Source organism: Hyperoodon ampullatus (assembly GCF_949752795.1).
Source record: "Hyperoodon ampullatus genome assembly, chromosome: 9".
Taxonomy (NCBI): Eukaryota; Metazoa; Chordata; class Mammalia; order Artiodactyla; family Ziphiidae; genus Hyperoodon; species Hyperoodon ampullatus.
The window spans coordinates 76,416,433-76,440,080 of NC_136922.1; the positions used below are offsets into that span (position 1 = coordinate 76,416,433).

At 40.2% G+C, this 23,648-nt stretch overlaps 1 protein-coding gene across 5 annotated transcripts in view; it reads left to right on the forward strand.

The window, feature by feature from the left end:
• The window catches only part of ST7 (suppression of tumorigenicity 7), a gene marked incomplete at both ends in the record, with an annotated part of 268,832 nt that overhangs the window by 215,694 nt on the left and 29,490 nt on the right, over positions 1-23,648 (forward strand). For all 5 annotated transcript variants that reach the window (XM_079710992.1, XM_079710993.1, XM_079710995.1 and 2 more), the window contains 2 exons: positions 6,676-6,748; positions 8,217-8,319. In XM_079710992.1, the coding sequence (XP_079567118.1) occupies positions 6,676-6,748; positions 8,217-8,319 (176 nt within the window). The remainder of the gene's footprint in view (positions 1-6,675; positions 6,749-8,216; positions 8,320-23,648) is intronic.

The window sequence follows — 23,648 nt, forward strand, 5'->3', positions numbered from 1 at the left end:
CTCTCACTGTTGTGGCCTCTCCCGTTGCGGAGCACAGGCTCCGGACGCACAGGCTCAGCGGCCATGGCTCACGGGCCCAACCGCTCCGCGGCATGTGGGATCTTCCCGGACCGGGGCACGAACCTGTGTCCCCTGCATCGGCAGGCGGACTGTCAACCACTGCGCCACCAGGGAAGCCCCTGATAATGTTTTTAATGCTGTCTTTTTAGGTAACGTGGAGCAATGTGGTCATGATACCTATTACACCATTAATAAATAAATGGTATAATTTAATGGTATAATGTAATACCTATCATAACTATTAATAAATGGTTGCACATAGATCATTGCAGACTGTTGCAAATTTAGGGTGATCTCTAGAATACCATTTTTGGATTCTCTCCTTGGTATTGCCATGGTCAGTATGTTTTTAAATCAGACCTTGTCAACAGCATAGCACAGTTAAAAAGCATGTGTTCTGGGGGAAGCTCATATTTGTTCTAAGTGTGTGGTGTTGGCATATTTCTTAACTGTTCTATGCCTCACTTTCCCCATCTATAAAACAGGGCTAGCAGTAGGTCCTATCTCATAGGGTTGCTCTGAGGATTAATGTGTGTAAGTGATTAACACCAGGGCCTGGCACTTAATAAGCCCTTGATAAATGTTAGCAGTAATTTTGATGATGATAATAATCATATGGGGAGGAAGGTGTACTTACGAGGTATATGGAACAAAGCTGTGAGTGGTAGGTTGAGTTACAACAATGACTGGTAGCCTGGACTAATATGCTGAAACCATTAATATTTAATGGTTTCGATTTTATTTTTTTATAAATGTATTTATTTTATTTTTGACTGCATTGGGTCTTTGTTGCTGCACGTGGTGCGGGCTTTCTGTAGTTGCAGCGTGCAGTGGCTTCTTTTGTTGTGGAGCACGGACTCTAGGCACACGGGCTTCAGTAGTCGTGGCACGTGGGCTCAGTAGTTGTGGCTTGCAGGCTCTAGAGCGCAGGCTCAGTAGTTGTGGTGCACAGGCTTAGTTGTTCCGCAGCATGTGGGACCTTCCCGGACCAGGGATCATGTCCCCTGCATTGGGAGGTGGATTCTTAACCACTGTGCCCCAAGGGAAGTCCTAGATTTTATTTTAAGATTTAAAATTTAATGGAGTCAAATGTGAAATCCTGCTCATAGGTTCAAAAATTCTCATGGCTGAAGTAAAAGAGAAAAGACCTGGCTTTGGCTGAAATTGGTTTGAATAGAATCAGAGGGGGTTGTTGACCACACGACCATAGGAACAAACTGCTCCAGGTGCTCAGCTTCAGGGCCAGCCCAGCTAGTACTCAGAGAATGCTCGTGGCCAGGGCTACTCAGACTGCACGTTTCCCCTGAGCTCTGTACTGTCGGATTTCAGGGATTCAGATGATTATTTCCACTTCTAATTCTCATATTTTGAAATCACCCATGGCTCCGTAACAAAAATAAGTGAGAAGTTCTGAAGACTGTGTCAGTTGAGGGGCTGGAAGTATTTATTCTGGAAAAGATTAGGTTTAGAGGAGATAATTTAACCATCTTAGTATTTGAAAGGCCAACCTGAAACATAATTGGATTCTGTTTATTAAACTAGGAAGTAATTTTTAGATAAGGATGCATAGAGAGAATGGAGGGGCCAGAATGACGAAAGGCAAGTAAGAGAAGGCAGCTTCAGGTGACACAGGATTGTAGGTTTGGCTTTTTTTTTTTTCATCTTTTTTATTGTGGTATAAATTACATATTGTAACATGCACAAATCTTAAATGTAGAGCTGGATGTTTTCACCTATGTATATACCTCTGTGATCACTGCCCAGAATCATAGAACTTTCCATCATCTCAGAAAATTGCCCCTCTAACCCAGAAGTCACCCTTTTTCTGACCTCTCTCATCATATAATAGCTTTGCAAACTTCATACAACCACTTTGGAGCACTGTCTACCAGTTTAAACATTCATCTACCTTCCGACTCAATTCCATTTCCAGTTACATATCCAAGAAAAAATGAGGGGGTTTTTTTAACCAAAAAGTACACAAGAATAGTCACAACAGCTTTCTTCATAGTAGTCCAAAACTGGAGAACAATCCAAATAGCCATTAGCAAGAGAATAAACATATTGTATATCCACACAATGAAATACTACTCGGCAATAAAAAGGAGCAAAGTACTGATACATGCTACAACATGGATGAACCTCAGAAGCATCATTTGGAGAGAGAGAAGCCAGACACAAAAGTACACATGCTATGATTCCAGTTGTATGAAATTCAAGATTGTAGATTTTAAGGAAAGACTTTCACAGCAATTTGATTTTGTACGCCTAAGATGCTTGGAGAAAGTCCTTCTTTCATAAAAGGATCTGTATGAAACACAAGATGGAAAGAAATGGAAGGAAAATTAACGCCAACAGTTCAGCTTTGCCGAAGTGAGAAACATTCAGCATTCCTTGTTTCTACAATGAGTGTGTGATGTCTCATTTACTTTCATTTCCTCCTTGGATTCTAATTCTTAAGGGGACTTTCTGGCGATAATGGTAGCTACACACCACTTTCAAAAGACAGAAAAGCACTGCACAGTTAGAGTCTGCTCATACAAAATTGGACTTAGAATGATTTTGAGTTTCTTCCTCAAAATAAAATTTCTGAATAAATTACAAGCAATATTGGAAAACAGCTTATTTGTTGTTATTTCCTGCTTAAAACCTCTGATACTACCGTTTTCATCAGTACTGTTAGTCACCCTGTTCCCCTTACCATTCTACCCATTTCCCTGGTGGCAACAGCATAAAATCAAAGTAGGCAGACAAGTCTATGGAGGTAGAGAACAGATTAGTGGTCACTGGGGACAGGTATTGGTGGGGAGGGTACAAATAAAGGGGTAGCGTGAGAAAGTTCCTTTGGAAAAGTTGTGTATTTTGATGGTAGTTACATGAATCTAGCCTTGGGATAAAATTGCATAGAACCACACACACAGGAATGCATGTAAAAAATGGTGAAAACTGAATAAGGTCTGTAATTGACTTAATAGTACTGTACCAACATCAATTTCTTAGGTTTTTTATGTTATAATGCAGTTATGTGAGTTGTCACCATTTGAGGGAAGCTGAAGGAAGCTTCACAGAACTCTGTGTACTATATTCACAACTTCCTATGACCCCATAATCATTTCAAAATAATAAGTTTCATAATTATAATAGGCAACAACAACCAAGTCTCAGTCTTTTTTTTTTCCCTAAAGAAATGAAAAAGGCTCATGGGGCAAGCAGTCCATAATAATTAGCTTTCTCCTAAAGGTAATGTATATGGTTTTTTCTTAAAAATGAGCCAAAACATGCAGGTCCTGCCTCTGATTTAGATATTAGGCATTTATTAGATTAAAACACGGTTAACAATTGCACACCATAGAAGGAATACACTAACTTTCATGAAGGTATATAAATAATTTTCTACATCTGCAGGCTAACAGCACTTCGTGTAAGTTCTGCCTTCGTCTGTTTATGCTGTCTGTGTCTGGCTCCACCAGTGTATCATATTTGCCCATGAACTTGCTGCAGACAATTTGTAGAAAGAATTCTTCCACTTAGCATCATTGTTATCTTTTAAAAATTCACTTATTATGTGTACATTGCAGGAAGCTTTGGAAATGCAGGTAAACATAGAAAAAAATTGTCTATAATCCCAGCACCCAGAAATAAAAACTGTTGTTATTTGGTATATATAGTTCCAGCCTTTTTATCTCTGTGCATAAAAATGCTTTTTAAAAAATATGTGAAATCATAATTTTTGTAAATTTGTTTTACTTATTGATGTGTACACAACAATGCAACATTTCCCCAGGTCATTAAATACTTTCCACCACATGATTTTTTTTTTCCCCCTTTTTTTGCGGTATGCTGGCCTCTCACTGTTGTGGCCTCTCCCGTTGCGGAGCACAGGCTCCGGATGCGCAGGCTCAGCGGCCATGGCTCACGGGCCTAGCCGCTCCGTGGCATGTGGGATCTTCCCGGACCGGGGCACGAACCCGTGTCCCCTGCATCAGCAGGCGGACTCCCAACCACTGCGCCACCAGGGAAGCCCTCCACCACATGGTTTAACGACTGCATCAAACTGCACCCTGTGGATGTGCAGCACCTTAGCCATTCTCCTATGATTGACATTTGGGCCGTTTCCAGTTTTCTACCATTAGAAACAATGTCGTGATCAACATCCTTAAAGCTGAATCTTCATGCACAGTTGTGACAATTTCCCCTAGGATGAAGTCTCAGAAGTAGAATTGCTGGGTAGGCAAAATGTTAAAGCATTTGATTTATATTGCCACATTTAAAAAAAAAAGTGTTGTACACAAAAACCTTATTTGAACAAGATGCTTTACCTGAAGGGTAATTTAGGTTCAGTTTCTTTATAATGATTCATCCCTCCTTACAGACAAATTGCCATTACCAAATAGATGTATTGCTTTGAAAGAATTAAAAGAAAAATATTGAAAATATATAAATAAGTTATGCAAGAATTGTTTGCTTTTTTTGTTTTTTTGGCTGTTTTTAATTTTTGTTTAATAGTGAGAGCAAAATAATATACTAAAGAGATAACAAGTGGAATGAACTTGCCACTAGTGGGGAATGGGGTATTTATATTTCTTCCTTTTCCCATTTGATACTGATTAAAATATTTTTTTCTTTATTTTTTTAAGCATTATGACTGTGCACATATACCAGTATCTTTACATACAATGAAGGAGTAAGGGTAAAATTTTTTTAAATGGGGAAAATGTACCATAGTAGTTGTAACGTTGCAGAGTTGTGAATGTCCTGTCTATGGGTGTGAGGGGGTTAAAGATCACGTTTGATTAGGCATCTCTAATATTCTGCTGGAACACATCAATTGTATCTCTTTCTGCATTTCCAGCTAGGTGAATGTGTTCATTTGCTTGATTAGGTAACCTTCAAAACAACATGATCGTTCTCATTGAGAAGCTAAATCCTTAACAACAGGTTTTCTTTAGTTTATCAAGTGAGGTTCCATCTGTGCTGCCACCCTCGAATAATTTTGACCATTATTTTCAGTTTCAACTCCTTTCTAGGACTAATCCTTTGTTCCCACTTCATAGAAAGGTGCTAGATGGTCACAGAAGGAACACAGATCACACCAGGAAGGGTGGAAGCAGGGCTTGGATAATTTTTAAATGAAAGGTCTGAAGTTTAAAAAAAGGTCTGAACTTTTAAGTAGAATGTGTATTATCTGCAATTTTTTTTTATTATCTTCCAGTAACAATCAATAAGTGGACCCTAGCAAACAAGATAATTGATTCCTGGATTGATTTCACATACTGGGAAGTGGTTAAATGTTTATATGTTGGAGAAGCAGCAAGACAAATCCATGAGTGTGACATTTTTTTTCCTTCTTAGTCATAAGCACACCATTTTACAGTATGCATATGGTGCTGAAATTTTGTTTGAATATAATTTATGAGATCAGGGTTACAAAGACCTCCCTCCCTTTCAATTCTGTGTTGGTATTTTCTCTGATTATTTGTATTTTATCAATGTCATTGAAATTTCCCTCAAAGAGAAATTCCTCATGTTGGAATTGGTGGTAAATACTCATTATTGAATGAAAGATTGTTTTTCTTTTATGAAATTATTTTCTTCTGCTGTTGTCTTTTGTCTAGTTATGGACTTTCCTTTTCATCCCTACCGTAATGTAATTCTTCTAAAGTTGAAAACAGCCAGAAAGAAACTTGGAGGGTGTTCCAGGTGTTAAGAGTTCTTCTAACCTCGGGTGAACTTTGTAGCACCTGGGAATGGCATATTTTTACCTAGTCTTAGTGTTAAAGAAAGACAGTTCTGGTGCGAAATAGGATCATTATTTAAAAACAAGTCCTACCCCCTGCCCCCAGAGGGACTACCCTCTTTGCATTTATCTCCTCTTAGTTGTACTCTGTGCTTTTATTTGCCTGTAAACTCTATCTGAATCTGGTACCCGTTCCCACCCCTCCATCTGAAATTTTCTATACAAACTGAAAGGAACTGTTTTTCTGGGCAACAAATTAGGCTTCATATGAAAGGGGTTTTATCATGGGTTTGAATGAACAAAAATTGTATAGTTTTATAAAGATTTCATGTATATCCTCATAAAGATTTCTCTTTCCAATTTTAACAAAAAAACTGAATATAAATTTCATGAAATCTGGTTTAAATCTGACCACTAAAGAATAATTTTTAAATAAATTTATTTATCACTAAAAAACCTTATATTAAAAAAAATCCAGGTAATATTTTTTCACTTTAATATTTCATATGCCTCTTGAGAAATTTTATAAGTTAACAAAGAAGTCCTATTTGCCTTTCTTGATATCAAGACTATTCATGTAATATTTAGATTTATGTATTTATAACTATTCTCTGCTTAAATAAACTCAACATATGAAAAATCCTTATTTTAAATAAAAGATGATTGCTGAACAGTGTGGTAGATTTGAAATTTGAATTATTCACAAAAGTATGAATTACCCTTAGTTTCATGTACCACTTGGATACATAAGGAACAGTTAAAATATTCTTAATTTATGCTCTTTAGGCTTACATGATTAAAATGCTAGTGTATTAAAAAATCATTGCTCTTTGTTTGTACAGACTTATAACAGTTCCTACTTTTTTTCTCTCTAACAGATATAAGCTTACCAAAGTCGGCAACAATATGCTACACAGCGGCCTTGCTCAAAGCAAGAGCTGTCTCTGACAAGTAAGTGGATAGTAGCCTGTGCAGTACAGATGCTGGTCTGGACCGAAGGAGATGTGTTGTCTCTGAGGGCTTTCTCTGCAAGTTTTTCTTAGTCTATGAGACCCCTGCTTATGAGCATGCATTTTCCAAAACCTGCATTTTCTTTTCTTTCACTACTAGAAGGAGGGAATGTATATCGCCAGGTATTGTAATGGTGTGTGGGTTCCTAAAGAGGGATTTATATGAAACTCCATGCCTCTGAGGTGACTTTTATTTTTATTTTTTTTTTGCCAGACAGTAGATACCAAAAGGCCTGCTTGGGACTTACACAAAATACCTTCTTTGATTCATTTTTTTGCATATTCCTCTTCCTCCAGCAGTCCAGGTCGGGGTAGTAGTCATAACAAACATATTAATATGGCAAAAGGGGATGGTCATCTCCCTTTCCTTAATCTCATCAATTCCAAACTAACTCCCCACCCAGGATCCGTTTACCTTGAGTCACCATCACAGTGGGACATTTGCCCGTTTTGTTCAGGCAGGTGACTATGGTATAGAGAATTTCCATAAACACCCAAGATGACTGGCAGGTGAAAGAAAACAGATGGCTTAACTGGTTTTGAGTTCATAAACGCTTACACTTCCCGATACACTCCCTCGGTAGCACTGAAAAGCAGATAACAGGAAAAGAAAACAGCCTCTGCTGTGTCAGACAGGTTTGCTGTTAAGTGTGTGTGCACTTCAAGACCGAAGTAATTTTCTTTCATTCTTTTTTATCCTGTAGATCGCCAGTACCTACTGCAACATCTTTTCTCCCTACACAGCGACTCCAGCTTGGGAGGGCAGGGCCAGGGTTGTCACAGCTTCCCCTGTGGTGTCTGCCTGCCAAGCACAGCTCTGGAGTTAGCCCTGGGTGTGAGGTGAGAAAGAGATTGCATGGTCTGGTTTTTTTCATTCACTTGGGCAGGTGTCTCGCCCGCAGTTTGGGCATGCACACTCCCCCTGCCGGAACAGCCCCAAGCAGGCTCGCCTGCTGCTGAAGCTGCAAGACTTAACCCTCCATCGCAGCACTGACATTGGGTTGGGAGCCTCCTTTAAAATTCTCCCCAGTTCTGTTTTTAACCAAGTGCGCTCTTCTGTAACCTAGTTTTCTCTTTTTCCTACACTGTCTGCCCTTGTCAGTCCTACCCCCTCCCCTGACCTAAGCAGGTACCTCCTAGAAAACTTAGATTAGCTATTTAGACAGAGAGACTTCACAGCTGAATTTAATTCCTGCCGCGATTAGATGCAAGCACGCTTTCTGCTTCTGCTGGGGTTTTTGTTGGCCTCTGTCTGAGGGGTCACTCAGAGGTTCTGTGTAGTGGAGGTTTGCAGAGCTCATGCCTTTGCCTCGCTGTGGTTTTCTGGGCCCTTGATGTGTAGATGCCTTTCCAGGGTAATGCCCAAGCAGTGGTCCCAACTGGATGGTGTTTGTCTTTCTGCTTTTCAGATTCTCTCCCGAGGCTGCATCTCGGCGGGGGCTGAGCACAGCAGAGATGAATGCAGTAGAGGCCATTCATAGAGCTGTGGAATTCAATCCTCATGTGCCAAAAGTGAGTCTGTGGAATCCCCATAGGAACTCGTTATGATAGCAGAGTGTTCAGTGACCACAATGTCATGTCTAGAATGCACCGGTTATAAAAACATGAATTGCAATCAATGAATGCTGAGGCCCTGTAGAGCCTTTGCTTATTAGCCTTGTTTTTAAGTAAAAGCTACATTTAAGAGGCTTTGGGGCCCATTTTCGGGCTTCATACAGTAAGGGTAAATTGATAGACCTAGCTTAGGCAGGCCAGGTCAGGAAGCCTGAAAGTGACAACATATGGAGATCCCAAGGGTGTTGATGCATTTGATAGGAATTGCACCCCAGTTATAGTCTTACTTAGAACCAACTCGAGAAATGAACCTTGTTGTGAATAAAAGTGGTAAAAAATACTAATACGACATTCTGTATCTCCATAAGTAAATGATAGTTAATCAGTATTGGCCAGCAAATAATGAGGAAAACCTCAAAGTATGAAGAAGTAGTTTTCTTTTGACTTGTGAGTGCCATTTTAATAGGTATATATATAGTAGGAAATATTTGTCTTGTTAACCACATGACTGACCTATTTATAAATATGCAATATTTCCCATATATTTTTTTAAGAATTTGATTTTAAGGGAGTCAAATCATGGCAGAGGATATTTCTGTAATCTTTTATTCAGAAGAGGAGTGTGTGTTCATGACTTAGCTGTATTTGAGTACCTACTACATGATAGGCACATTGCTGAGGGCCATTTTCAGTTCCTTGATATTATAAAGCACACTTTGACCTCTGGGAAACCCCCTGCAGTTCACATCAGGTACTACAAGACAGTTTTCTTGGGAAAATGTCTGATGAAGACTTTCACTGGTGAAAAATGACAAAGGAAGGCTGTTTTCTTATTTTGTTGCAGTACTGTAGCAAAAGGGTGGGGTTGGGTGCGTGTATGTGTGCCTGTGTGATGATTTATGGAGTTGCCTACTTTAATTTGTTGATATCCAGAGTGACAAAGATAAGTGATCTAATATCATTCCTGAGGTTTTACTCAGGTCGCGGTCATCTTTTCACAAAACAGGAAATTGAAGAGTGGTGCACAGTGCCATATTTGCAGAAGGATGTATTTATCCACTCTAGTTTCAGTGGATAGTGACCAACATAGTATTTGTAGACTTAGGTATTGTATATAGGGTGGTATAAAATATATCTATTTAATATTTTTTCAGCTAAGTTAAAAAATGTTTATTCAAATTTGATTAAAATGTAAAACTAATCATGAAAATATTGTCCTGAATTACAGTAAACTTAGGTCATCAATTAATATTTATTGAATACCATTCTCTAACTACAGAGCTATTTTATGAGCTCTGTAGCTCATAAAATAGCCTTAAAATAAATAAGGCTCTTTTAAAAGTAGTATTGGGCAATAGAGTCCTAGATTCTGAGACAAACACTTGGGTTCCAAATCTGGCTCTGTCATTTATTAGCCATGGGATCTTGGGTTTAGCATCTCTGAACTCAAAAGTTTTCCCTCATCTTCCAAATGAAGATAAAAATATACGCCTCACCTATCTTCTGTGATAAAGATCAAGTGAGATAATATGTTCGAAGTTCTTTGAAAATACTTAGTACTATATGTTTGTAAATTATTAAAATTATTAATATTTGGCTTGTTGGCAGCTCCTCAAGTATGGGACCTGAATCTTAATTTTTCCAGTTATACCAACCTGAGCCTTGTAATCCTGGGACACAAGATAGAAAACTGGAACAATACTTGTTGGTTAGGTATTTTAATTGAAGCTGTCGTTTAATTCTAGATAATGGTCTTAAATGGTTGAGCCTGCAGAAGAGTAGTAAAAGCCCTAAGAAATAGCTTAAAGCTGCCATGGAAGAATTTAACCTCGGTCAACTGCATTCTACTTGCAAAATAGAAGTCTTCTAAAAGTGGAACTAATTTGAAAAAGTTGAAATAATTTGATTTCACTTTACCTTCTAATCATTAAACTGAGAGAAGATAGGGCATGTAAGTAAACTGATTCTCCATCACTTTGCTTTGTTGGTGATTGTGCTGAGGGGGAAGCTTGTTTCCAGATCCTCCTCATTATTGACATTTCTGTGGGGAAAAGGCCCTGTGAGCCACTGACCTCATATGTTCAGAATTAATCACAAGCCTCTGGTACTCGTGTACCATATGCAGGCTGCTATAAACATCTTTTGTACGTGTTCTGTTTGTTGGACTGCTTGCTAATACTTTAGTAGACATGCACACACACGTGCATATGTGCACACATCCACACGACCACGAATGCACATACACGTGCACGTGCATGTATGTGTGTGTGTATATATATGTATATGGCTTTTCAGGCAGAGAATAGCCTTAATTCTAATGAAACATCAGTGGAGGATATAAACACATAGATTCTTGTTGTAAGAAGGGATCTTAAATGTCATGTAGGACACCTTCCCATTTTAAGCTTAAATCTCTCCTCATAATGATACTATGATAATTATGTTTATTTTTGGTTTCTATTAATGTTTACTATGTGGCAAGCACAGTGCTAACTGAACTACATATGCCATCTCATTTATTTTTCATAACAACATTGTGAGGTGTGTCATATTATTATCCCTGCTACATAGATGAGGGCACTGCAGGTTTGGAGAGGTTAAGTAATCCGCTCTTGGTCACACAGGAAGTAAATGACAGAGCCTGAACTGATTCTGGGTTATCCAGCTCTTAAACATCTCCCTCCACCGACCCCCAGATCCCACCAGGTGGCAGACCAGCCTAGGCTTGAACCCTCAAATGATGGTGGCCACATCCCTTCCCAAGGCACTCAATTCCCTGTAGACAATTCAGATTTCTTCAGGATATTATCATGTCTTAAACACTGCCACAGCTTCTTTCTCTCTTTCACAGGAAGTTGTCAGTGGCCCACCACAGGAATTTTCAGTATATACACGCTGTTTTACCCAATTATAGTCTGCTTGGAAGGAGAAAAAAATACCAAATATGATAACTGTGAACTGCCTTCCATAAATTTCCATCTTAGTTCCAACTGGTATCCCAGTAAGCATAGTTAATATTTCAACATCCAGTGATAAATATTAGTTATTTACCCCAGGAGGGTTATTCTTAGGAACTCTTTACCTGCAAACATGAGGAGTAGGGAGTATAGCTCCTAACCACATCGCAGGACTGGGAAATAAATAACAGTAGTAAAAAGCCATGGATCTCTGTTCTGAAGCAAAGCCTCTGAAGCCGTTAGATTCTAAACATGAGGATTTCTGAAGCTTTAGATTGCAGCAGATTATAAGGAGGAAGCAGCCCATAGGCTCATACTACAAATCGAATTGTGTTACTCCCCTCCCAAGGAAGTGCAGCAGTGTCCCCAACCCTATGGAAGGTACCAACTCCTTGGATAGTTCTTCAGGACCCCTCATCATCTAACCCAACTTGTTTTTCATTTTTTTCTAGATCCTTCCAACAGTCCTCTTACTGTTCCAGAAACATTCTTCTCCTCTTCCCTCTTTGCTTCTTCGGAGGCAGTCCTCCTCATCCTTCACCCCCACCATTACAAGTCACCACCAGGAAGCCTGTACTCTCCTTGTCCCAGAGTCAGTCTTCCCCCTCTGGTCTCTCACTACAGTGCATTGATTATGTGCTTACTGTTCACCTCTTTTTGAGAATGACTAGGGGTATTAGGATCTTAATCATGCTGGTGATTTTCAAGAACTGGGTACACAGTTGAAGTAGACAAATCTTTAAACCATTAGAGGACTTTCCCATTTAATGTGATTAAAATAGGAGTTTTGAGTTTAAAGAGAGTTTCTCCATTTTTTTAAAGAAAATGTCACTCATGTAATGCTGGACAAATGAAGGGTAAGTTCAGCTCTGTTCTATATCTTTATGTATTGTTATGTTGTATTGCTATATACTGTTTAATGGATTTTTAGCTTCAGTTTTTTTCTTCCACTTTCCCGGAAAATGTGCTTCCTCACCCGCCCTGCTCTTACTCAGCTGGACAAGGTTTATGTGGGAGGGACACATTTCTATCAGTGATCCATTACTTTACACAGACCTAAGTTAATTAGTGCTTATGTGCTCTTAGTATGCTACATCTCCACCGCAAGACTCTCCCTGTAAAGAGACACATTTTTGGTTTGCAGGATGTTACATTCACTCCTTCAGGGTGCTAAAGATAAATTTCATTTTGGCAAATTTCCAAAAAAAGACTAAATTATTGGTTTGTTACAAGCAGTATTAGATATGGTTTTTCCCTCTGTAGTGGTATTATAATAATAATTTTTATATTTGAGAAAAGAATAAAGTCATTCATAATCCCATCATATCTAGTCATATTTAAGACTATTTTTTCTAGCCTTTTTTCTATGCATTTTTCATACTTAGGAATCCTAATCACATAGCATATTCATATTTTAAAAAATTAACATGGGACGCTTCAGTTGGACTTTATGGTTGGGAATTGGGGGTAAATTTATTCCTTCTGGGGGAGGATCATCAGATTTTCAGAGTTCTTTGACCTTAAAATGGTTATCCTCTAACTTAACAGTAAAATGCAAGTCTTTTAGCCATGTGCCTTCAAACATTTAAAAATATTCTCTGGATGATTTACTTCCTTTTTTTGTTATAAAAAGCACATAACATAAAATCTGTGCTCTTAACAAAATTTTAAGTATACAGCACGGCGTTGTTAACTGTAAGCCCATCGTTGTACACCAGATCTCTAGAACCTTTTCATCTTCGTGACAGACACTTTATTCCAGTCGAACAGCAACTGTGCATTTCTCCCTCCTCCCAGGCCCTGGTAGCCACCATTCTACTTTCTGCTTCTATGCATTTTACTCCTTTCACTACCTCATATAGGTGGAATCATGCAGTATTTGTCCTTCTGTTACTGGCTTATTTCACTTAGCCTGATGTCCTCCAAGTTCATCCATATTGTAGCATAAGGCAGGATTTCTTTCTTTTTTAAGACTAAATAATATTCCATTGTGTGTGTGTGTGTGTGTGCATATATATATATATATATCACATTTTCTTTATTCGTGCATTTGCTGATGGAAATTTAGGTTGTTTCCACTTCTCAGCCATTGTGAATAATGCTGCAGTGAACATGGGAGTGTAAATATCTCTTCAGGATTCTGTTTTCAGTTCTTTAAGATGAATCCCCAGAAGTGTGATTTCTGGATCATGTTTTTAATTTTTTGAGGGCTCTTCGTATCGGCTGCACCATTTTACATTCCCCCAACAGTGCACAGAAGTTCTAGTTTCTCCACTTCCTTGCTAACACTTGTCATATTCTATTTTTTTGATAGTGGCCATCCTAACATGTGTGAGGTGATATCTTATTGTGCTTTTGATTTACATTTCCCTGATGATCTGTGATGTTACCTTTTCATGTACCTGTTGATCATTGTATGTCTTCTTTGGAGAAATGGCATTTCAAGTCCTTTGCTCACTCTTAAATCAGGTTATTTTTAAACACTGAGTTGGAAGAGTTCCTTATTTATTTGGGTATTAACTCCTTTTCAGCTATGGTTTACAGGTATTTTCTCCCATTTCATAGGTTGCCTTTTCACTCTGTTGATTGTTTCCTTCGCTGTGCAGAAGCTTTTTATTTCGATGTAGTCCCACTTGTCTACTTTTGCTTTTGTTGCCAGTGCTTTTGGTATCATATCCAAGCAATCATTGCCAAGACCAGTGTTGGGAATTTTTTTCCCCTATGTTTAACTCTTAATGCATTTTGAGTTGATTTTTGCCTGTGGGGTAAGATATGGGTCCAGTTTTATTCTTTTGTGTGGATACCCAGTTTTTCCAGCAACATTTGTTGAAGAGAGTGATTTGGTTCTTGCATCCTCTAATTGTAGACATCAGGTTGCGGTCAACTCCAATAGTGAACCTCTTTGGGCATAAAGATTTTTTGGTCTTTAAGATTATTTTCTTAGGATAAATTTACAGAATGAGAATGACTGAGTAACATGTAGAAGCACTTCAGGGTTCTTGATATTTATTGCCAAGTTGCTTACCAAAAAAATTGTAGCAGTTTACACTCCCATCAGCTGGTGACTCCTACTTTTCCATTTCATCACACCTTCGCCAGCATTTAGCAGTTTGTCTAAAAACAAAAACGAAACAGAGAGAGTGAGAGAAGGAAAAAAAAATTATGATTTTATTAAGTACAGATGGAATTCTCTCCTTTTACTTTGCATTCCTTTGCCACTACTAGTAATGTGGAACATTTTCAGCCATGTGCGTGTCCGAATTGTCAGGCCAAGTATGTAGAGTTGCTATTATTACTGAGAAAGCATTAATTACAATGATGGTGCAAAGGGTACCAACATAAAGGTAGGCAGACCTATCAAGTATTATTGAAAGAGTTCAAAAGTGTTCAAAACAAGGACACCCACTTCCTGTCCATGGGACCAGAGGGAAGTATGAGTTAATTAGCTCCCTGCCTGTTTCCATTTTGACAAAATGGGGATAAGAGTGAAGTCTTCATAAGGTTGTTGAAAAGTAAGTGGAATTACACTGTGTAACTCGTTCAGTGCATAGTAGGTGCGTGATACGTGCTGGCCCTTTCATCGCCGCTTCCCTTGTACCTTCAGCTCTATTTCTGCACTTGCATGCTGGGTGGAAGTAGAGGCTGCCTAGAAACATGCATTCATGGTACTCCTTGGACCACCCTAGTCTGAAGAAGGATAACCATAGAGTGTAACAGTGGCGCTACAGTGCCCCGACCTGGAGTACCCACAGGTTCTCCTCAGGCCTCCAGATTTGAGAGGAGGCTCTAGCACGTTCTGGCTGCATCTGTTGTCTTCAGGGATTTCCAGTTTGTAACTGCTGGCTAAGTCCTTTGCTGATTAAGAGGTACCCATTTCTGACCTCTGCCTTGTATTCTTGTTCTAGCATAGCCATTCCTGCTTCCGCCACCAAAAAAAAAAAAAAAAAAAAAAAAACCCAAACAAAACAGGAACGACAAACTAATTAATAATGATTTATTATTTTTAAAGCAATAAACAGTTTTTCCCTCCTAACGCAATCTTATGTGAAACCTGAATGAACAAAGTAATTAAGAGTAGAACCACTGTGATGAAACTGGAATGAGAAGGCTGGTAGCCCTGCAACCCCAAGGCACCTCTGCATACAGAGAGAAGCCTGTGAGCCCTCACCACCACCACAGGAAAACCCCCAGCTTGCGAGGTCCCACGCATAGAACAGGAGGCCCTACACCCATGCTGAGCCCCAGCTACTTGTGATGCTTAGGTGTTGTGGGTGGAGCTATCAAGGGAGAAAAATCAAGAAAAATCACCAGCACCGATGGGGGAAAGCTTTCTTCTTCATCTTGCCTAAAATCCCGGCACTATTAAACCTCGGGCTCATCTTACTGGGCCCACCCAGGGACCAGCAGGGGGTGCAGTTGGCACCCTGAGGGTGCTGGCGGAAGGGGGCTCACCATGCTCCTAAAGCTTATTTACCAGCAGAGCAGCCTGAGCTTGACAGAATATTGAGGTGAAGATCTAGTTTTTAAATTATATCGGAGTATGGAAAGAAAGTCATGAGAAAAATGGAGAGCAAAGAATGAAGAATGTTATGACAGAAATGCATTCCCATTAAAAATTTGCATTTTTTTTTAAAAAGCTCATATCATGTTAATCTAAAATTTCAGGGGGATTTCGAAAGGCTCGTGGGGGAAAACATCCTGGTAAATGTATATGCCAATGGAGTGTCCACAGGACCTTGTTATAATGATGGCAATTCTATTTCTTGCAAACACTAATGCAGGCCTCCCTTTATATCTTGGTAAAGCTGATTGACAGAGTATAAAATTGCTTTTTAATCCAATTTAGGAAACAAAATGTGTAGTGGGTTTTAACATTTAAAAATGCTTGAAGCGTGGAAGCAGAAACTCAGAATACCCTGGCAGATTGTCTGTGATATTGTATATCAATGGTATATTTCAGAAATATTATTTCAATATAAGTTTTTTTTGAATTAAGTCATGTTTTGTTCCAAAGCTTTTTTGCATTAGAGGAAGGAGAATGTATTGTGGAAATATGACCCGGAGAAAAATGAGCAGAAACCAGTTTTTAGCAATGTATCTCAGGAATAGAAGGTTTCTAAGAGGTCTCTTTCTTTAACAAAAACCACTGCAGCTGCTCCCACCAAGGTCACTCCCGCCACGGCCTCCCCAGCTCATCCTATCTCATGTCTCCTGGGCATTTGGTCCCACTGACCACTTTTTCTATCTGAGGTCATCTTGGCTCCTTGCCACCTTCTCCTGTGCCTCTCTGAGCACTCGTTGCCTGCAGCGCTTCCTCCCTGCTCACCCTCAGGTTGGTTCTCCTTTCCTGCTTGCAGCCCTCCTGGGCGACCTCATGTGCTCCCACTGCCTCAGCCTCTCCCTGCACACCCAGACCCCTGTCTCCAGCTGCTGTTCCAGGCTCCAGACCTGCACACCTTCACTCCTCACTGCAGGCAGAGAAGTTCGGCAGGCACGACAGCTGTTTTTGTTACCTTCCCACTGCTAAGCCTTTTCCTCCTGTGGTGTCTTCATCTTAGCTAATGATCTCACATTATTCTAGTTTCCTAAACTAGAAGTGTCACAGTGACCTTTGATTCCTTCTCTTGTCCTCAGATTCAGCCAGGCACCACGTCCAAGGGAAGTCCCCCTCCTCGGTTTCATCACCCCTCACTCAGACCATGACAGGAACTTTTTGACTTTGCTAACTTTAATCTCTTCCTGTCGGGTGCTCCTACACATGACTTACCCATTCCTTTCAAAACCACAAACTGTACCAACTCACTTCCCAATTGCCTACTGCAGAGGTTTTCAAACTGTTTCCCTAGGAGCCATAAGGGTCTTCAGTCTTCTTGTGGGCCCCTCCCCCAAGATCCCCACAGTTTTGTTTTATGTCACTTGCACATTCTGTTTGATATTTCTTTTTTTTTTCCTTTGAACAAATTTTTTGGTGTCTCAAAGTTTGAAAACCACGGAATAACTCCGGGTGAAGGTCACACTCTGGAGCATAGCATGCAAGGCCTTTTATAACCGCTTTTCCTGCTTCACTCCCTCGGAGAGTAGCATAACACCTGAGTTCCGGTGCAGGTTCCATCATATACAATGTGTGCAACCCAGGATGAGCTATTTAACTTCCCAAAGCGTCCATTTTGCCATCCATAAACTAGGGATAATACCATCAGCTCCCTCACAGAGTTGTAAGGAGTTTCTGAGATAAGAAGCTTGACGCACATTAGTGCTTCATCATTGTTGGCAATTCCTGTCATGTTAGTACTCAGGCACCTCAAGATTGCAAGCCCAGTGTGTCCTCTGATGCTTTGGTGCCCAGCCTTGCAGTGGCTTCTGCCTCCCCTCATCTTTACAGGTAAACCTTTGTTTATTTAGTGAGACTGACTCATATTTTCCTTTTTCTGTGAAGCTGTCCCAGAGATAATGCTCCCCATTTGCTTCCTGAGTACTAAGTATAGACCTCTTACTAAGGCAGTCATCATGTTGAATTTTATCGTTTCTTTGTACACGTATGCGTGCGCACACACACACACTCTTACAAAGATTAGGGATTAGCAAGGTAGTGACCTGACCTGATCATGTCCATGCCCTTGAGGTGAATTGTGAATGCACCATATCTGTGCCCTTGGGGGACACTATGGCACTCCCATATCTTTCTTTGGGATATACTGTGAACACACCCTTTTTTTTTTTTTTTTTTTTGCGGTACGCGGGCCTCTCACTGTTGTGGCCTCTCCCGTTGCGGAGCACAGGCTCCGGACGCACAGGCTCAGCAGCCATGGCTCACGGGCCCAGCTGCTCCGCGGCGTGTGGGATCTTCCCGGACCGGGGCACGAACCTGCGTCCCCTGCATCGGCAGGCAGACTCTCAACCACTGCGCCACCAGGGAAGCCCAACACGCATATTTTTTGAATGAAGCAAAGTAACTGATGAATAGGTAAGTGAACCAGCAGGAAACAGTTACCTTGAGAAGAGGACCCCTGAGTGGTACTACAGATCACCAGGCTGAATTTGGCATTTCAGCTTTGCTTTGGGTTTGTCTCCATATTGGTCAGTTGGTGACGGCTGGCAGCCAGTTCTCTTCAGCTGAACTGCTACTACTATAAAATTGCTGAAGTATTTTACCTAGAAACAGACTCAATCATCTGTGGGACACACATACACAAGAAATATAACTTACCTCCACAGTAATTTAAATACTTCATATTTTTGTTTGTTTGTTAACAAAAATAGCTACTGTTTAGTGAATACTTACGTGCCAGGAACTGTGTGAATGCTTTACACATATTATCCTATGTAATATTCAAAAGTTAAAACAGCAAGATGGGTACATTTATTATTCTGTTTTAACAGATGAGCAACCTGAGGTTGAAAGAAATTAAATAACTTGTCCAAGGTCTCTTAGCGGAATAGTAGAGACAGGATTCAAACAGTGATGCAAAGGGGCAGAGGGCAGATGAGGGCAGGGGGAAGGGCCGGGGAACTGTGCATCTCAGACTTCATCACAGCGTGGCCTGAACGAGCCGAGGTTCCTGCGTCATTTTTGTCCTATTCCAGCGTGCGTCTTACTGAGTCCAGGGTGTGGACAGCATTGAAACTCAGAATATGTAGCATGTCTTCCAAGTAGCACTAGCTGTATTCTCTGAACCCTTTACTGATGTTTTAAAAACATTTTTTCTGGGCTCACAGCCTCTTTCAGAGCCAGTTGCACCAAAGCACTGTACACATACAAAAAATTACTCTCTCTGGTTATCTTGTTTGTTTGTGTGGTTTGCTGTTTATGTTCTTGATGCAAGTCTAGAAAATAGTTCTGTATTTTATATATATATATACACACACACACGCACATATATATATATAGACAGAAAAAATATTAAAATGCTTATTATAGAAAACTTGGAAAGCATAGAAAAAGCACAAAAGAAATTAATCTTCCATAAAATCAAATATTTTGCCACCATTAACATTCAATCTGTGACCTTCCAATGCTTTTAATGCCTACATGTACATTTATATTACCAAAATCATAATCTGTATGATACACTTGGTCTTTTCCTTCATGATATGTCGTGAACATTTCCTCATGCTAGTAAATATTCTTCTACTACCTGATTTTGGGGAGCAATTTGATAGCCATCATCTAAATGTACTGTTGTTTAATTAACCTGTTCTTTCTCGTTTTGTTTATTCCTGTATTTTTGCCAGAGATTTTCATATGACATCTGCTGTTGTCAGTATTGAAATCCTAAAAGGGGGTATGGATTTTTTGGCATTAATGTCTGTGTGAAGGATAACTTTGGGATCATGTTCACTCTAATTATTATAGAGTTTTAAGATGTTAACAGAAGAGACTTGAGCAGTCACGTGTGGTAGCCTGTGACAGGGCACATCTCTCCTGACAGGTGAGCCAGCCTCTGCTCACAGACCTCCATAAGTAGGCACTACTCAGCTCCTCTTTGCCTGTTCTAATACTATATGTTCCTATCTTGGGCATAGGAACTAGATTCTGACACAAATAGATTTTGAAAAGTTCCTTCCGAAACCTTTAGAAGCCTTGCTTCAAGATCAATGTGATTTGAGAATCTGGGAAGGAAGTTAGAGGCAGGATGGCAAGCAAGATAGCACAGGATGCTGGCTTAGCTAATAGAAGCCAAGTAACTATTGCAGACAGGCAGGGAGTGTTCTCTGATTTGCAAGCTACAGTTATTCTAATTGATTTCTGCATACTTGTGGATAGGGATCTGCCCTCTTCCATTTATTTTTCTCTCAACAAGTAAGATGTGAAATGTTGCTCCATGCCTTTCTAATTTAAATGTTGCACATGTTGAGAACCGATCTTGCCAGCCATTTTAAGCCTGGCCAGAAACCTAACACATTGTTGTTATTAGCCTTCATTATTTGGTTAGAGCCAACATTTTGTTTGGAACTATGCTGCAGTATAAATCTCCTTTATAGACATAACCTATTTCTGCCATAAAGTAGATGCGATGAGAAGGCAGCTGAGTTTCCTTGGTGAGTTGCTCTAGTTAGTCTCACGAGGCTGATGAGGCCAGGGATGCTCATTTCGAGAGACTTCTTGGGAAATGAGATGCATGTTCTTGAGGACTTATAATTGAGCTGAGGAGAAGGACACATGGATAGCTAATCTAAGGTGGTTTGTGAAAAGTACACATACACAAAGATCAGAGGGAGCTTAGGGGAGAAACAGAGCATTACCTCACGGCTCACATTGGGTGGCTATGGACGATGTCCTTGAAGCCATATGCACCAAGTTCGGTCTGCAGGCTGAGTAAACCATCTGTCTCACACACATGTGCACTATTGCTTTCCAAATATTATGTAGATGCCCTGGTGGCCGACAATACTCTTAAACGAATTCTTGTGTCATTACTATTTATTGTATAACTATTTGCCATCCTGTGTTTTTTTTTTTAATAAATTAATAATAATTAAAAAAAATAGTCACCTAGATGTCTGAGTGAGACAGAGTTCCTTTGAGCTTTCAATCCCAGCTCTTCTCTGAAGCCTCCCCTCATTCACCCTGGCAGCATGTGACCACTTTGCATCTCTTTAACACCTTATATTTATCGGTTCCATTCAGATTTGATGCTTGAAAAGTTTTGTATGTTTTTTTTTTTTTTTTTTTTTTTGTGGTATGCGGGCCTCTCACTGTTGTGGCCTCTCCCGTTGCGGAGCACAGGCTCCGGATGCGCAGGCTCAGCAGCCATGGCTCACGGGCCCAGCCGCTCCGCGGCATATGGGATCCTCCCAGACCGGGGCACGAACCCGTATCCCCTGCATCGGCAGGCGGACTCTCAACCACTGCGCCACCAGGGAGGCCCAGTTTTGTATGTTTTATGTCTATCTTCCATTAAACTTGGTTCCTCTAAGGCAGGAACAATAATCTTTCATAAATTGAGACCATTACAAAAACAGAATTATGTTCCCTTTCCTCCCAATCAGGGGAATTTGAAGTAGGATTGATGAAATCCTGGAAATCATAAGCAAAAATGTCATTTCTGCATTTTTATGGCCAGAGGGTCCTGTGTTTTCATCAGATTCTTGAAGATATCACAGAGCCCAACAATGTTAAGAATCTCTGCTTTGAATCCATATGCTTTCACCCAGCTCTGTGGTACAAGGCACCCTGCCCCTGGGGCAATCTGTCTGTGGTCCCTGCAAAGATGATAAACCCACATCAAAGACACTTACTCTTCTGCATGTCAGTAGACTCTACTGCCATCTCTTCCTCCACAATGATGTCACTATCGCCATCTTCAAGATTCATTTCTGTCTCATCTATAACACTGTCTTCTTCCTCTTCCTCCTCCTCATCTTCCTTGGAGACATCCTTTAATGTGGCAAGTAGTCTGTTGTAACCAGAAACTTGTTCTGGTTCACTCTATGCTTCACTTTCAGAACTTGAAGTATGTATAAACTCTCTGACAGTTGACAAGTCTGTGGTTTTGCTTCCTTTCTGGAAACCCTGTCATAGAAGGGATGCTCCTCGCCGAAATCCCTTAGATGCTTCTTCTGCTTTTTAGTTAGGGAGTTGAGCAGCTGGCTCTGGCTCCGGCTCCGGCTCCGGCTCCGGCTCCGGCGTTTGCCCATGGGGAAGACGTCAAGTCAGCCAACCTCCAAGAATCGCGTTTTTCACCTGGAAGTCGTCTCGTCAACCCCCATACTGTGTATTTTTGATCAATAGATTCTACATTTACAGTTTCTATCATGGGCATCTGTGAAATTTTTTCATGTTAAAAATTGTTTCCGTTACTTCAGGGTTAGAAACTTCCATTGTCTGAAGCAGTGCTGTCCACTAGGACCTTCTGTGATCATGGAAATGTCTCTGCATTGTCCAGTAGGGTAGTCATTAACTCCATATAGCACGTGAGGACTTGAAATATGACTAGTGGGACTGAGGAACTGAATTTTTAATTTTATTTGATTTTAATTGATTTAAACTTAAATAGACACACATTAAATAGAGGCTACCATATTGGACAACACAGATCTAACATATCCCTTTGTAGATAATTTTCTAAAAATCCTCCCTCTTTCCCCAAGTTTCCTCTGCCACACCCCTTCCTAGTTTGTTTAGACTTCTACCCACGTGTGGGTGGCTGCCAGGCCCACTTCTTCTCAGGTGCTCCGATTCCTGAACGTTCCTTAGCCCAAGAGAAGAGATCTCTCACAGATGTGACTTTGAAAGCCTTTCCTAAATCATAGGAATGAAAAGGAACAGTGTGCTTGCTTCGGCAGCACATATACTAAAATTGGAATGATACAGAGAAGATTAGCATGGCCCCTGCACAAGGATGAAATGCAAATTCGTGGACCATTCCATGTTTTTGAGGGCGTGAAGAAAAGGGAACCCTCTTGCACTGTTGATGGGAATGTAAATTGATACAGCCACTATGGAGAACAGCATGGAGGTTCCTTAAAAAACTAAAAATAGAACTACCATATGACCCAGCAGTCCCACTACTGGACATATACCCTGAGAAAACCATAATTCAAAAAGGGTCATTACCACAATGTTCATTTCAGCTCTATTTACAATAGCCAGGACATGGAAGCAACCTAAGTGTCCATCGGCAGATGAATGGATAAAGAAGATGTGGCACATGTATACAATGGAATAGTACTTAGCCATAAAAAGGAACGAAATTGAGTTATTTGTAATGAGGTGGATGGACCTAGAGTCTGTCATACAGAGTGAAGTAAGTCAGAAAGAGAAAAACAAATACTGTGCGCTAACGCACATATATGGAATCTAAGAAAAACGGTACTGATGAACCTAATGGCAGGGCAGGAATAAAGACACAGGTGAAGAGAATGGGCTTGAGGACACAGCGGGGGATGGGGAAGCTAGGACAAAGTGAGAGAGTGGCATTGACATATATACACTACCAAATGTAAAATAGATAGCTAGTGGGAAGCAGCTGCATAGCACAGGGAGATCAGCTCGGTGCTCTGTGATGGCCTAGAAGGGTGGGATAGGGAGGGTGGGAGGGAGACGCAAGAGGGCGGGGATATGGGGATATATGTATACATATAGCTGATTCACTTTCTTGTATAGCAGAAACTAAGACAACATTGTAAAGCAATTATACTCCAATAAAGATATATAAAAAAAAAAGTTGACTATTTGGTAGGCTATAAATAATTATTAGAAACTCAGAAGTCAAAATCTTATTCTAGGGCACTCATTAAGCAAGAAATTTTCCCTTTCCTTTGTTCTGATGATTATTAAAAAAAATAATAGAGTTCATAGCATTTTACAAGTTTTGACTCTTGGGGCCT